General features: G+C 41.6%; 2 protein-coding genes across 5 annotated transcripts in view; both read left to right on the top strand.

Moving 5' to 3' along the window:
- The window catches only part of LOC117957913 (zinc finger CCCH domain-containing protein 7B-like), a 15,860-nt gene extending 11,252 nt beyond the window's left edge, over positions 1-4,608 (top strand). For 2 of the 3 annotated variants that reach the window (XM_034893987.1, XM_034893989.1), the window contains exons 14-23: positions 121-335; positions 784-884; positions 1,011-1,192; positions 1,369-1,454; positions 1,847-2,001; positions 2,139-2,244; positions 2,496-2,607; positions 2,960-3,096; positions 3,227-3,396; positions 3,800-4,608. In XM_034893987.1, coding sequence (XP_034749878.1) covers positions 121-335; positions 784-884; positions 1,011-1,192; positions 1,369-1,454; positions 1,847-2,001; positions 2,139-2,244; positions 2,496-2,607; positions 2,960-3,096; positions 3,227-3,396; positions 3,800-3,980 — 1,445 coding nt within the window. In that variant the 3' untranslated portion in view covers positions 3,981-4,608. Of the gene's footprint in view, positions 1-120; positions 336-783; positions 885-1,010; positions 1,193-1,368; positions 1,455-1,846; positions 2,002-2,138; positions 2,245-2,495; positions 2,608-2,958; positions 3,097-3,226; positions 3,397-3,799 lie in introns of all 3 variants that reach the window. The other variant, XM_034893988.1, reaches the window with a different exon arrangement.
- A 443-nt stretch (positions 4,609-5,051) lies between these two features.
- On the top strand, positions 5,052-14,877 carry tefb (TEF transcription factor, PAR bZIP family member b). Of its 2 annotated transcripts, none has more exons than XM_034893991.1 (4): positions 5,052-5,321; positions 11,254-11,766; positions 13,012-13,229; positions 13,891-14,877. In XM_034893991.1, the coding sequence occupies exons 1-4, from the start codon at positions 5,216-5,218 to the stop codon at positions 14,104-14,106; spliced, it is 1,053 nt and encodes a 350-aa protein (XP_034749882.1). In that variant the 5' UTR covers positions 5,052-5,215; the 3' UTR covers positions 14,107-14,877. The 2 variants fall into 2 exon arrangements, with proteins under 2 accessions (XP_034749882.1, XP_034749881.1); XM_034893990.1 differs by lacking the exon at positions 5,052-5,321 and adding an exon at positions 10,078-10,545.
- The last annotated feature ends 1,329 nt before the right edge of the window (positions 14,878-16,206 follow it).

Genomic DNA, 16,206 nt, shown 5'->3' with positions numbered 1-16,206 from the left:
TGTGTGTGTGTGTGTGTGTGTGTGTGTGTGTGTGTGACGGGACAATCAACGGGACTGTGTTTTTACATACATACCCGTGAATGTGCGACAGAACGAGCTCTGTCTTGTCTTACGTCTCAGAGCTGCTGAAGTCCGGGGATTTGGGCCTGTGTAAATACGGAGAGCAATGCACGTTTGCCTACAACCAGCTGGAGATCGACGTTTGGACAGAAGAGAGGAAGGGGAAGCTGGACAGAAACCTGCTGTTTGAAACCTCAGTTTTCCAACTGGACCCTGTAAACAGCATCATCCGCCTCATGCAGGAACACAAGGGCATGTTCATTTCCCTCTGTCAGGTTAGTGATTTTCAATTGACAGTCATTTAAATTTCTGCAAATGACACATTTATGTATGAATTTTAACTACATTTATTAGGCTTGTTTCTGTATTGTAAATGTCTACCATATATATAAGTGTGTGTGTGTGTGTGTGTGTGTGGGTGTGTGTATAATATGATACCATGTACTTATTAAAAAACTAATTGCATTTTTGTATTTAACTCTGTTACTAAGCACAAGCTCCCGTCCAAGTTGTATTGTGTAATACATTAATTCATTTGACGGTCTGTATCTTGAACATTTACGTAGCATTTTGTTGCTTCATAACAGATTAATAATCATTAATAATAATAATAATAATAAAATAGTCTTCTCTTAATTTCTACATGTGTCTGTTTTTCTTTGTTCCTTTATATTCCTGCTGTTGGTCTCTTTTTTCCTCCTTTATTTGTGTCTGTCTCTCTAGGAATGCTATGACAGTAAACCTAGACTCATCAGTAAGCGTTGTAGAGACAATCACACCGTCTGCTCTAACTCGGATGCTCGCCACTCCTTCGATGCCAATAAGTGAGCGTGTTTACAGCATATGTGATGAGAGTACTCATCCTCTTACCCTCACTCATCTCACTCATATGCTAACTGTTTACTTCTCCTGTATTTGTATCTTAAACACTCTCCCTCTGTGTCCTTCAGGTGCTTGGCGTTTGTGGTGAGGACCCACAGTGTGAACTACAGAAAGGTCCGGCCGCTGGGCGTCCTGTGCCACTTGGATTTGTGCCGGCCAGCCATCCGTTACGGCTGCCAGAGAGAGGACAGCTGCAACTATGCCCACTCCGTTATAGAGCTCCAAACCTGGAGGGTGCAGCGAGACACAGGTGCAGCCTATCAGACACATCCAGTGGAAATAATACAATCAAGAGCATTTTGAATTGTACTTGTTGTACCTGAATACAAAAATTAAAACCCTGAAGAAATGAAACAATAGCCCGTGCTGTTTCTCTTATAATGAGCGCCGGCTTTGTTTGTGTGTGTGTGCTCGTGTTGTTTACAGGTATCAGCCCTGATGAGATTTTGAAAGTATCTACACAGTATAATGACAAGCAGGAGCAAAACGCAAGCAAACTGAAAGGAAATAAAGTAAGAAACCGTTTTTTATCATTGTTATAGTTTTATTGAAACAACACGTTTCTCAGGCATTTAGACCGACCTGTTTGCTGTTGGTCAGCTTGTCCAGTGTCCCGCCTGTTTGTTATTTTTGTAAATGTTACATCAGCGACACCACCTAACTTTTCTTCTTTTTTCTAATTTATAGAGCTGTTTATGGAAGAGCTGTCACACTTATTATAAATATTAATAATAAAAAGAAATCTGTAATGACTGCGTAACTTAAAGCAACATGAACCCCTTGTTTGGAATTGGTATCTTTTTAAAGATGATTTTGTAGTTGATTCTGGCGTATTAAGAGTGAAAGATGGAAAAATAAATGTTGTTAAATGATCACTTAGTAGTTTTTATTTCATTTGCATCAGTTGTTTTCTGGAGGTGCTGGGAGCAAACCAAGAGGGGGAGTTGGGAAGAGTCTGAACATGAACATGAAGTTTGCCTGCGCTCAGTGCTGGCGGGACGGCCACATCCGTGAACCAGACAAAGCCCTCAAGTACTGCACTGCAAAGGCCAAGCACACGTGAGTGAAAATAATACATTTGCATGATTCAGGTTGGGAAAATGCATTTATTAGAATAGTTACTGTATAAACTAGGGATCCACCTCACAACTGGGTCAGTTTCAGCCCCTGTCCTCTTCTTGTGTCGTCATCTACAGGTGGACCAAAGAGAGATGGTTACTGCTGGTCAAGTCCTTGGAGAGAAGTAAATGGGTTCAGGTCCGACCGCTGCCACATACCAAGAACTTCCCTATGCACTATGATGTAGGTGGGCTTCCTCTGCTCTCATGCATATTTAATACGACAAGAAGTTTCAACCAAGCGCTCTAATTATCACAGACATTTCCACATTGATGAACAAAGGTCTTCCCCAATCTTTCTTGCATTTCTTGTCTTTTATGTTTACTATATTTTGTATATCTGATGCTTGTAAAAGTTGCCTGTTGTTGTCTGATTGAAAGTTTGTATTGCACATAATGATCTGTGTTCACCAGCATCACGTTTTCTCTTGGCAGATATGTAATCAGATTTTGGGGAAAAAGAAATGTAACTACTCTGGGAACTGCACGTTTGCTCACAGCCAAGAGGAGAAGGACATGTGGATGTATATGAAGAACAATGACAATGGTAAAAAAACACATTTAGGTTTGTATTACTATTACGTTGTCGGGTTGACCATGGAGATACCTTTTCAAACATGGGGCTTACCTTACCCACAATACAACTCAACCACTAAGAGCTCATTTGAAGATTCAGCAGTGTTATGATGGTAGCCTGGAGCAGCTAAGTGCAAGCTGAGGGCAATAGATACAGCTTTGACATATCCAGAAATCTGGATGGAAATCTGTAAATGTCTCAAATCTCACTTGAAGAACAATGCACCCAATTGTTTGGGCCTTGATTTGTTGTCTGACTTCAATTCTGTCTCTCAATGAACATCCTCAAAGTGATAATAACAGATTTGTATTTGTGCCTGTAGTGCGGGACATGCAGCAGATATATGACATGTGGCTGAATTTAACTGGCCAAAACCGGCAAGCAGATGGAGCCATGCTCACCCAGCCCGTCCCAGAAGAGAAAAACATTGTCATGCCAACTGACTATGCTGATCTCATGGTGGGTACAAATTTGTTTTTCACTTCAATAAAGTCAACTTCTAAAAACAGCTACATCAAGCTTACACATCTTGTGTTTTCCGGACTATGCATCTGTAAGAAGATGATGATTCTTTTTTTTTGTAATTTAGAGTGGCTTCTACTGCCATCTGTGTGGGAAGCACAGTAACGGTGAGCGACAGTGGCAGCAGCACATCTCCTCTGAGAAGCACAAGGACCGAGTGTTCAGCTGTGAAGGAGAAGACGAAGCTCTGACGTGGAGCTACCGTTTCCCTGGCACATGCTTTAAACTCTGCCCCAAGTAAGACTTTATCCTGGATCAGTTTCCGAAGTATTGAGGGTTGTTGGTTTGAATCACAGGACGAGTTGGGTAAACGTGCCCCAACTGTTTTTTTGTTTTTTTAATGAACACACTTCGATAAACCCACCATATAGCAACTGCTCTGCACACAACGGAAGACAGACAAAGTTATTGTCTAGTGCAGCATTAGGCGGCTAGAGAATCGTACATTTTTCTCAAGAGTTGGTGGAGATCAAAACGGAGCTAGAAGAGGGAATAATGAATTTACATTTGTTGCAAAATTCATGCTAATTTTGCTATGTCTGCTGAATGTGTAAATAAAAAACTATTTAGAACTTAAGAAGGGTAAGATATGTCAATGTTGTGTTAACGGCTCGTATTGCATGATGTTAATGTTTGACAGGTTGAATGGCGGCTGTCCCGACGGTGTGAGCTGCGACTATGCCCACAGCTTGGAGGAGCTGCAGGAGTGGACTGAGAGACGGGATTTGCTTAGACGGAAGTTGGCCAAAGCCAGGGAAGACATGCTCATCATGCCCGATGAGTGTGACTTTGGGAAGTACAATTATCTACTTCAGGACTGAAAAGACTATTATAATTTTTTTTTACTTTGCCAGCCACAACTGCCAAACTAGCATTCAAGTTTCTTTAAATCATGACCCAAATCCGCAGGTGACATGATCAAAATAGCTGTATTTACAATTGTCCTGCCAAAAGATGACTTGAAGTAATACATAAAGAACATGCATTTGCATTTCCAAACATGTGGTATACACTCTTTACTTTAAGTTGATAAGTATTTGAATTTCTTCTGACTGTATGGAACATTTTTAGAGCTACTTTTGCACATCTATTCAGCAAAAACATCAGTACAAAACTGTACCCAGTGCTGTGAAAGTAAGGCTCGTGTTGGTTCCACTCTAGAAAAAACACAGCAGATACCGACACATCGTTCATCACAGAAAAACCATAAAAGGTTCATGTTTAATCAAACATGTTTGTGTAATATGACCCATGTGACATATACACACAATTTAGGTAAATTGTTTTGTTTTTTCCCTTCTGTTTTAGCAGGGAGTATTAATAACAGCACTGCCATGCCACAGTTCACTAATAGAGGATGTTCAAGGCCTCAACTTCTCATTAAAATACTCCCAACAAATGATTGCTCAAAGTCTCAATAAACATTGATAAGTTCAGTACCGTAATCAAGCAAAGACATGTGTTTTTGATGGTATTATTCGACTCTGTGTGTGTTTACGTAGAGCATATGCATGTTATTATGGTTCAAATCATTGTCACCCTAATAGTGTTGCTCAACACAGTGAAGCACTGTTTGTCCAGTTAAATATGTGATTTACTTGTAATGTATGGAGTGTCTTCACAATGTGGTATTGCTGCTAATACTTCTTCAAACGCTTCAAGTAAATACAATGTTTATTGTTGCCATACTCAAATAGATCACTAGATGGCGTGGGGCGGTCGCGTGGACCTGGCCGGGAGCCTCCTCCTGCTTACACGTGCAGAAATGTGCTCTGCTGAACAGGGTTGTTGTTGTCCTGCTGTCAGAGCGCGCCCCTGCTTTCTCATAGGCTCTGCGAGGTGACTGACAGGCGCATGCTCAGCTGTCATCAAATGAACATGTTGCAGGGGGCGTGGCTTCACACAAGTTGGGTTTGAACACATGCAGCCAGCCCTCATGTGACTTGCTGCAAAGTTGGTTGAAAGTGACTGAATCAGCTGCTGATTCCCATTCTGAGCGCTTCTCACTCAGTTGGACTCTCTTCAAGACATCAGATACTTTCACAGGTTGGTCATCATGTCAACTGGTAACCAACTCGTCTTTGGAGATAGGAGCGACGTCCCTGATCTCCTCAAGTCGTTGGTTGACTATCCCTTCTCCTTCCCTCTCTTTGATGACCCTGGTAAGAACGGACCCCAGGGTCCATAGAATATTTACCTATAGATTTTTTATAACATTACATTAGGTGCATGAAACCTTTGAAGAAGAAAATAGACATACCTTTTTTGTAATTGTGTTCCTAAAGGATGGAATTACAGTGAAAATTTGAGTGAAAACATGTTTTTTTGCTGGGGACCTCTTTGGACACCCTTAAGGACCACAGGGGGTTCCTGGACCCCACGTTGGGAAACACTGCCCTTAAGAATTATAGGTGTAATTTGAAGGGACGGTACATTTCTCTCCAAAAAGTAGCATTAAATGACTCAATAGAGTCATTTTATGCTACTTTACTTCTATGCCACCCCATTTTGGAGTGAAATGTACCGTTTACTCTAGTCTAAGTAACTAAAATTAGCTTTCGCTCAACCACTCACTACATAACCAGTAATCTGGTAATCAGTGACCATTCTGCTGACTAATGAGAACTTTTACCTTTTTGAGGCTCAAAGTAGTTTTGTCTAAAGTTCTTAAGAGAAATTAAATATGCAGAGTTAATATTTTTACATTGAGTTTCTGCTACTGTCCAGACTTCAATCTCATTCTACATTTATAGTTTGGAGTCTTGTTGGTACACGAGCTTCAGTTTTTCAGAACTGAGTGCATAGTTTCAGTTGTGAAATAAAACAAAAAACCGTAATGCAACATTTTGTATTTCATGCTCACCACAGACACCCAGTTTGTATAATATTACAACACACAAAAGATCCCAGTGCTTCTTCCTCCAACTGCAGATAATAAGTCCAGATGTATAAGCGACTGTAAAACACCTCACAGCCCTCTGTCCAATGGGAAATCAGGGAACGTATGGTTTCCCTCACTCCTGCTGCGATCAGGAACTCCTTGTTGCATTGATTACTGTAGTACAGGATGGCGATCGTCCTCACCCTGTTGCAGGTTTAGGCCTTTATGGAAATGTGGCCAGCTGCACTCAAAACAGTGGAACGAGTGATCAAAGGTATAAGCTGCTGTAAGTCAGCACACTGTGTGCTGCCTCTCTATGCAGTAACAACACAGCAACCTGCAACTGATGCAACAACACTGAAACAGTCCTGATTCACGGTTTCATCACATCATTACTTTCTGTGTGCACTTGGTTCTTCTATTATCATTTTTGCTTACTTGCTTCTTTTGTTAGGTTTGTTTTTTTGGCATTCTGATGCAATAGTTGAAAGTAGAGATGGAAAGAAATCATAAGGTGAGACTGACGGTATTCATATGCAACAAAGGCCCCTAGCTGTGATTAAATCAGATTACATGTTACAGACCAGTGGGCCACAGGAAAGGCCCTTTCTTTCTTTGAGTGTTTATTTTTTTTTTTTTTCCCTACTGCAAGTGTCAAAATGTCAGTATACTGTAAATGATTCACATCCAAGTAAAATTGACCCTTAAATAACTTTTCTTCAACATATTTAATTCTTAAAATTATAAAAAAATATTGTTGCAATCGCTGACTTGATTTGCATTTAATCTACAGGGTTGATGCTTGTTCAGGGTTGAGGGGATTAGGCGGATGAGTCAGTGGGGCCCTGACCCCTCTAGACCATGTTGGGATTGAGACTGAGCTTGTAGAAGACAGAAGAAGAAAACTGACCTCTTGTTTTTGGCACATGTATAAAATGTGCACGTGTGTCGTTGGAAAACATATCAAATGTAAACAAATAGCATTATTCATAAAATGACATTGCGCTGCCAACATTGATCCATTTTCTGCCATATTTGCTGCTTGTGCTGACATAATAAGTCAAAAACAAGATGTGCAGAGTTTTTGCAGTAAATTGCACAATATTAACATAGAGCAGAATACCATTAACCTGCATGTTTTGAGCATGACAAATTGGATTTGTATTGAAGTCTTGTTTATTGTGCCTGGTAATAATATGACACAACACCTCGCTGTCAGCTCTTCACGGTCATTGCAGATTATTTTTCTTTCTGTGATATGTCTTAAAACGCCTTAACAAGGTGTGTGCTTTGGTGTTAGTTTGTGAAAATTGTAAAATGGGAATTACCTCCTCCTTTGGTGAGGACACTGAAATAATACGTTCTTAACAATACAAATTAACGTTCTGTTACAATTTGTTTGTCTTCATAGATTGATTTGATCTGCAGTAAGCAAAGAAAACTTTTTACATATTTGTCCTTAAACAAAAGGTGGACCACAAGGCCACCCCACATCTCTGAGCTACTTTGAGAGTAGATATAATGTTTCCATTAATGTAAACGGACCGTAAAGGGCACTGAGAAGTGTTTATTCTAAGAATTACAGTGTTATTCTAGACCAGCGGATGATTGCATGTTTTGCACACAGCACACTTGAGCCCAAAGCTTTTCTTGTTGTTGTTTTTTTCCAACAAGCTCTGCAGGATATTTAGCAAGTAACAGGACTGTATACTGTAAACGGGTGGTGACGGCGCAGTGGATATGACGCATACCTTTTGGTGTGGGAGATCCAGGTTTAATTCCCACTGCGATACATCAACCAATGTGTCCCTGAGCAAGACACTTAACCCCTAGTTGCTCCAGAGGCGTGCGACTTCTGATATAGCAATTGTAAATCGCTTTGGATAAAAGCTCCAGCCAAATGACATGTAATGTAATCTTCTGCACAAGTACAGGTGACGTAGGCTACCACATAATTAAATTAATGTTTGTAGGTTATTGACTGACTTTGATATTCATCATCTTCACAAACAGGGAGTCTCAAGCTGTGCACATGTATCTATACACTATGTGTATACTATTCTATTCTATATTTCCAAGCAAGTTAGGTGTTTTCTATTGTGTGTATGCTTGAACATTGACAAAATAACATCAAAACAGTTTGTATGCAAACAAAGTGACATTTTGACTGGATTGCAGTTCACACCCTATGGTTTAAAATAGATTTGAAATGTTTCAGAGAATGTGGTTTCCTGCGGTGCAGCACTCCCAAAGCTATTTGCTACCATGTTTAACTGTTGATAGGCACCATGGATGAATCAGCAGCAACCTCTCAGCCGACCAACCCAAAGCTGCTTTTTGACCTTGTCAGTGGCGTTTTCAATCTTTTAAACCATGAGTTAGGGAGATACAAGTTGCCAAAAAATACTATTACATGTTAAATGGACTTTGAAAATGTTATTGAGTTGGGTTTGGGGCTGCAGCTCATTATCAAAGTGAATTCATTGGTTGATTATTTTCTCAATTAATCGATTAGTCGTTTGCTCTGTATAAGGCAGAAAGTGTGTGTGTGTGTGTGTGTGTGTGGGGGGGAATGTTGATCAGTGTTTGCCAAAGCCCAAGATGACATCTTCAAATGTCTTGTTTTGTCAAAAACTCAAAGCATTTCAGTTTACTGTCATAAAGGAGTGAAGACACTAGAAGACAATCAAGAGAATTCTTTACTTTTTTTTCTCCATAAATAACTGGCTTATCAATTTATTGAAATAGTTGCCAATTAATTGACTCATCTTTGCTGCTTTAGTTTAGTTTGTGGCAAATCAAAAATGTTCTCATGTTTGGTACTTACAGATTTAGACAAGATTTCAAAAATCCTGACAGGCATCCCAGTTTTATCAGGTGTCAGGCTGTACATGTGTAACTGGCTGGGATCTAGACACGGTTTCAGGTATATTCCCCATTCCTCGACACTTTCAGTTATCAAATCAAATTGCTTTATTTTTTCAAAGGGTTGCTGAGGCATCTGCCTAGTGCACCATTATTAATAGATAATAAGGGAATGTAAACAGTCCAGCAGTCTTGTCTTCCATCCTCTGTATTCAATCCCAAGGATTTGGTTTCCTCCCCGCTGGGACAGTACACACACACTCGGCCTTTGTTGACAGTGTGGTTATGGTGAATTCGTCAAAAACACAGACACATGGTGTGTTCCCATTAGGGGGCTGTGCGGTTTGAACATCGTGTTCCTGAAATTGCACCTCCTGCTGAAGAGAACGAGAGAGCATCGCGCGCACTAGCCTATAGCAGCGCATGCCCGGAAACGTGAGATTATGACGTGAAAGATTTCATCAACATAAAAAGGCTACTGTCCAGCGAAATAATGGATGGCAAGGAGTTAAAACCGGTTGAAACGTGACGACGTAGCCTGCTGATAACGCATTTGGGGGCTAAACTCTTTATGTGGCTCTATATGTGGTCGAAATTATCGTTTTGCCAAGACATAGAAACGAAAAAATGGTAAATCACTATAGCAAAAAAATAGCATTATATTATTAGGAAGACACGTCGTAACGTTGGTATTCGGAGTTGTCTGGTGAACTCTGTTGTCTTTGTGTCCGCGTGCAGCTGTTTAAACGGCGGGCATACGTCTTTCGAACAGCCCGCACGTGCTTTATCTCAAGCTACGCCCTTTGACAGATTGTACTTTCACGTGAGTAGGGCGAGGGAGGGGGCACGTGTTTTGCCACGAATGTTTTCTTGTGGAGGATGCAAGCGACAAAAAAGCTTTGCACGAGCACAGTACACCCTAGATTGTGTGTGCGTGTGTGCGCGTGTGTGTGTGTGTGTGTGCAATGCCTCAGCTGGGACTCCTCACATCCTTCCTTGGTTGTTGTGTGTGCAAGGAGTATAGGCTACAGCAGTAACACTTCCCCATTAAACGATATGTATATGCTGGTTGCAGTTTACGGTACATCCTTTTCTAAATAAAGAATGTAATCTCTATTTGGAGTATTTTCTGCCAGTGCAGTCCTAGAACCACCACACGGACAAAGAAAAGCGCTCATGTACTCCGTGCAGTCACATCAACAAGGACAGCACTGTCGACCAATCAGATTATAGTGTTCCACGAGTGGGCGTGGCACTTCCTCATGAATATCCAACAAGCGCACTCAGTCGGCAGTGGCACAGAGAACAAGGGGTTCGTGTAGTGTTGTTTTTGCATCCCAAAGCGTTGGTATTGACAAACAGGCCTGAAGGCAGCACTAGTGGTGAAACACACGACCATTCGCGTCTGTGGCTGAAGCTTTCATTCATTCCCGGTGGAGGACGCTCTCGGTAACGTTAGGAACATCTCCCCTGTTTGTTCGAAGCTTAGTAGCGAACAATGTCTGGCCAAGCTGCGGTGACAGTGGCGCTTAAGCCAAGCGGCGACGTCGTTAAAGCGGCTCCGCAGAAGTCATACCCTTATGTGTTGAAGAAGATCATGGACATCCCTCCTCCCATCATCCTGGAGGAAGGCGACGACGGTAAGATCAAAATGCAAGAAACACGAGCGCTACTTTTGGTTTCTGCCTTAATTAACTGCCAGTTTGTTGACTGTTTTGACGCTCAAGCTTTATACTCGATTACATGTGCACAATCCTCACATATGTGCTAAGCGTCGATTGTATTTGGAGGAAATGAGGGCTGTTAATTAGGACGGACACGCTGTATGGTGCACGGAGCCAGATTCATCCATGGCTGCAAGAAAAGAACAAAAAGTTCCAACTGCTCTCTGCTGCTCTCAAAGCACCGCACGCGCACTGGGAGGACACTTGAAGACGAAGACACTACTTGGCTTTTCATTACACACATCGATTTAGTGTTATTTAGTCCCTAGTTTGTGTGGGAGTGTTTTATGTTTGGTGTCGAATGTGTGGAACAAGCAGCTGGGGCTCTTTCCTGTTTTTCTTTTTTTTTTGCCTTTACTCCTCTATTTTCTGGTTTCCTTCTGCATTTTATTCCATCAAGGCATCTACTTTCTTACTTATTCCATCTGGGCATCTAACCCTCTTTTTTATGTCAGATGTCACAACACCACCACACACCCCCTCTTTCCATAATAATTAGCTTTTCTTTTGTGTACACCTGTCACTCTCTGCAGAAGGACCCATGTTGTCATGTGTACACAAACATTTGCCTAACGGCAAGCAGCCATTTGTTTAACCACTGTTCCCTCTTCCTTTTTAATGCAGAAATAGAGAAGGAGAAGCTGTGCTCATCTGAGGATGTGGAGGGAGGCGGGGCTGGAGTAGCCAGTGGTGGTGGTGGAGGGGTGTCAGCCTCCTTGACCCCAGCCATTTGGGAAAAGACCATTCCCTATGATGGGGAGACCTTCCACTTGGAGTACATGGACCTGGATGAGTTCCTCTTGGAGAACGGGATCCCTGCGAGCCTAGAGGAGGAGGAGCTGCAGAAGACTCTGGCCTCGGTAGGACTCAAAGGCAAATACGTGCCTAAGGTTACTGCTACTACTACTACTACTACTTCTGCTGCAGCCCCTGCTCCCACCTCGGCATCAGCCCCCTCCGTCCCCGCCGCCTCTACAGTCACCTCAGATCCAGAGGAAGCGCTGACAGTCACTACGTTACAAACAGCCAAGCTGGAAGAAGAGGAGGAGGAGGAGGAGGAGGAGGAGGAAGGACAAGAAGAGGAATCTTTTTCTGAAGAGGCAAGAGCAGAAGTGGAAGTGAAAGAAGAGAAAAGGGGTAAGTAAAATATTTATAGATTTACAGTTCCTGGCTATATATTTCTGATACAGTTTTTAAATTCTTCTTTCATGCTACTTTTTTTGAATCACCCATTATTGTTGGACTCAATAGTTTTTAGAAAAACAATTCCTGCTGGCCGAGAGTCTTTAATTCTGCAGGCTGTCTAGAAGCTGAATACTTGACATTGAAGTGTGCCGTTTGTTTCAGCTGTCTGTACGTGTCTTTGTCCAGGTAGCTGTAGTGTGTATTTTTAGTTGGTTTGGTTAACACTGACCAACTAAGTCAGTGTTACTTACGAACATGCATCACTTTGTAATACACGTTATAATGTCAGTGTTACTTACGAACATGCGTCACTTTGTAATACACGTTATAATGCTCGCCTAGCTGCTAGCATGGCACACCCTCATACTCTGCTTCTGACTGGCTAGTAGTCCTTACCTACTGCGCATGTGCGACTCCCAAGATGGAACAGAAGTGAGATGTCTCACTCTGTAGCTAAAACAGAGAGCTCAACATACAGGGTGAAAAGAGGAGCCGCTACAATGTTCCATACAACAAAAATATGGTGTTTTTATAAAAATTAAACCATGTAAACCTATTCTTATATAATCTCTAAATACAATTATTAACCTGAAAATGAGCATAATATGAGCACTTTAACTAACATTGCTTGTGTAGACACAATGACAAAATCCTGACCTTTACACCCACGCTATAGTTTGCATGTTTGGCACATGGCCTGCAAGACGATCCCCACTAAACACCACTGTGATCTGTAGAAACCTGCAACATTTTGTTGAGGAAAAATAAATCATATTACCTGTTGATTCAAACATCTACAAGCTCAGCTACAACCAAAAAAACAATGTAACGTGTCAGAGGAGAATATCAACTCTTCCTGTCCCTGACAATGTTATATCTGTAACTGTATATAGGGCTGCAAATAAGGATTTCTTTCATAATCAATATGTACTATTGTTTGGATTATTTGTTAAATGAGGAAACACGTCTTTCATCATTATCAAAGTAATATTTTCAAGGTGCTTACTTTGTTTGACATTTAGTAACCAGACAGTCAGCAACGTAACAGGTCTCATAAACTGTATTAGTAACAATATTAGTGCTCAGTTGAACACTATATTAAGTAATCACAAAGAAGCTTGTCTAAACATGTGTGCCCTACATCCTACTGTCACTTACTCTTGTAACCAAGCTTACTTTGTCTCTCCACACCCGTAGATTGTATCCCTGTAGAACGTCGCACTCCCTCCCCCATCGACCCAGAAGCCATTGAGGTGGACGTTAACTTCCAGCCGGACCCCACAGACCTGGTCCTGTCCAGCGTGCCGGGGGGAGAGCTGTTCAACCCGCGCAAACACAAGTTCTCTGACGAGGAGCTGAAGCCGCAGCCTATGATCAAGAAGGCCAAGAAAGTGTTTGTTCCTGATGAGCAGAAGGTAGGCCAATCAAAACATACGTGCGGGGTCTTTTGGGTAAAAACCATTGACTGTAAAATTAGTGGACAGAGCACGTGGGACTTCACCCTTGGGTTTGTGGAGATCTGCTGTCCATCGTCGAGTTTGCGTTACACTGAGGTAATCAATCAAGTGAGAAGTGGGTCACTTTCTCACAGACTTCTAGAGAAACCGACCTCCTTTTGCAACCGTGCGTGTTGCCCCCTGCTGGAATTCAGACAGAATTCTGCGTTTTGCAACACTTCGCCAAACTGGGTGCTTTGTCCATTAATATACAGTCTATGGTACAAACAAATTGGTCTGTTCCAAAACTGCAAACAAATGACAACTGGGATAATTACTCACAATTATTGTATTCAAGGTCACTGAGGACTCATGGTCATAAAGATCTATAATTTATAGATCTGATTTATTAATGGAAAAACTGTTAACAATAAATAAGTAAACATTACATTTACTACAAAAAGGGATGACTAAGTGTGATTGCAGTTGGGCTCGTTGTCCTGAGCACAGTGGTGGATTAAAGGTCAAAGATGTGTTCACTATACAGATGTTCGTTTGTCTTAAATCTCTCATTGATGTTGATTATGGTCAACTCTACTTCTCCCGTTCTATTTTTTTTCATTCACTGTCATTCCCTCAGGATGACAAATACTGGTCCAGGAGAAAGAAGAACAACGTGGCAGCCAAGCGTTCTCGTGACGCCCGGCGGCTGAAGGAGAACCAGATCACGGTGCGCGCCTCCTTCCTGGAGCGGGAAAACGCAGCGCTGCGGCTGCAAGTGGCCGAGCTGCGGAAGGACTGCGGTCGCTGCAAAAACATCCTGACCCGATATGAGGCTAAGTATGGTCCGCTGTAAGAAGAAGAAAAACAAACACTCTGAATAAAACCCACGAATTATCAATGAGACAAAAAGCAGAACTCTCTTCCCCGCAGAATTCAACATAGACACAAACCACCAAGAAAATCTAAATTTTGCGCTGTTGTCTTTGCTGACCTCCAGTCACTGTGTCGAGCTCCAGCTGCTGTTTAAACGTATGCTGGCGTTCTGGATACACACTGGCAGGCAGTGAGGCATGATGGGAGTGGTGATCACAGGAAGTCCTGTGGAGAGCGCCTGGCTCCTACACTCGAGAGGAAGGGGATGATTGTGGACACTCCCATGGTCAAACACACATGGAAAATCTGGTCTGTCTCAAGACAGTTTTCAAGAAAGTCAGGAAATATGAAAAGAGCAGTCTGGTACAAAAGAATCCCAGACCTTTAAATACTACACTAATCAGTTTTTATCACTGCACAGCACTTCTTCTTAGTGGACCAAAGCATGAGCAACGTCCGTTAGAAGTCCCGTATTTAGAACGGTGCACACTTGTCGTCCGTCCCTCACATTTCCTTGTGTTGCACCTTTGTTTTGCGTCTGTACTTCCTTTCAAAATACTCTGGCTGAGTCTCAGACAATAGGAGGATAGAAGAGGCACCGATAAGTACACGGATTAAAGAGCAGATTCGCAGTCGCACTTCCAGCCTGAAGAGAGCTCAGGTCTGCAGAGGAGAAAAGGACGAGAGTCCGTTAGTTCTTCCTTCTTATACTATTGACTTTATTCAGGACACAAATGGAAGGTCCATAGTATGTTACATTTTTTCTCTTTTTAAAATATTTACAAAATGTCTAATAACCCACATGCAAAACTGTATACATAGCCATCTCCCTGCACCACATAGATCTGCACTTTCGCACAAAAATACAGTAAAGATTACAGATTACAGTGGTGATCCTACATAGAATCTTTTTTTGATCCCCGGTGGAAAATCACATGCCACATGAGCTGTACACAAAAAAAATACACTAAACAAAGAAAAGTGCAGGGAATTCATCTAAAAAAAAGTTGAAATCCTTCAACTAACTTATTTACCACCACCACCACCACACAGTAGCTTATTATGGGGGGGGGAAATAACATGCATGACCTACAATTAAAAGCTACTGTTATCTAGGTACCTTTTCTACTAACCAGCTTCCAGAGTCTCACACAAGATGTTGATAAAGAAGGCAGACTTTGGGTTTCCTTAAAAAAATGATATTTTATAAACAAAGAGAGAGCTGTAGTTTTTTTTGTAAGTTACGTCTGAAGAAGGCATATGTGTGGTGATCTCCAGGGCCCTCACAGGTGGAGGGGGATGTTCATGCGTAGGGATGTTTATTTTACTGCCCACTGCAGGTAGAGGGCGCTAGAGCCACTGCCTGTCTGGTCATGGTGTAGTGATGGCTGGATTGATTTAAAATGAGAAAAAAAAAAAAGATATAGCCAGGCCCAAAGTTCACTGCTTCTAAACCTTGTAAATAACTTCCTTTACTTCCTAAGACAGGGGTTCTGACTCTGTCTTTATTAACCCAATACTATTCCTTTTATTTGCCAATAGAGTGCTGTACTTAAACTGATGATAATAACGCATCTGTTGATTGTGATGTACAACAATACGTCAGATTATTCTATTTCCGTTGAGGAACAATACTTCTTATGAAACCAATGCAGGGAAAATAAATGGATAGACTGTGCTTTTGGATATTTGTTTTAAAAACAAATTTATATATATTTTATTTCTCAATATAGACATACAGCATGTGTCTGAACACTCAAAGGACAGGGCACACTCTTCTATACCTCTTCCAACACTTCCTGTTTTGAATAATATAAACGTTTGGTAGGGCAACAAAGCGGTGTTGGTTGAAGCAGAGAGCACAACGGAAGCAGCTTAGTTCCATTTGGCAAAACCTTGACTCCCTAGTTGATAAATTGAGTTCTTTTTGCTAAACTGGCCTAAATCTGTGACTAAATCAGTAAATACATTACAGACTGTTATGGGACTTTATATCTAAAGTGGCTTTGACTGATGTATCGGTCAACTTGCTCTCATAATCAACGTACTCTTGGAAAGAAAATAAATGTGGCAATAAATA

Source organism: Etheostoma cragini, chromosome 15 (assembly GCF_013103735.1).
Source record: "Etheostoma cragini isolate CJK2018 chromosome 15, CSU_Ecrag_1.0, whole genome shotgun sequence".
NCBI classification, from domain to species: domain Eukaryota; kingdom Metazoa; phylum Chordata; class Actinopteri; order Perciformes; family Percidae; genus Etheostoma; species Etheostoma cragini.
Note: the sequence above shows the minus strand (reverse complement) of the source record. Positions and strands in the feature narration are given on the sequence as shown.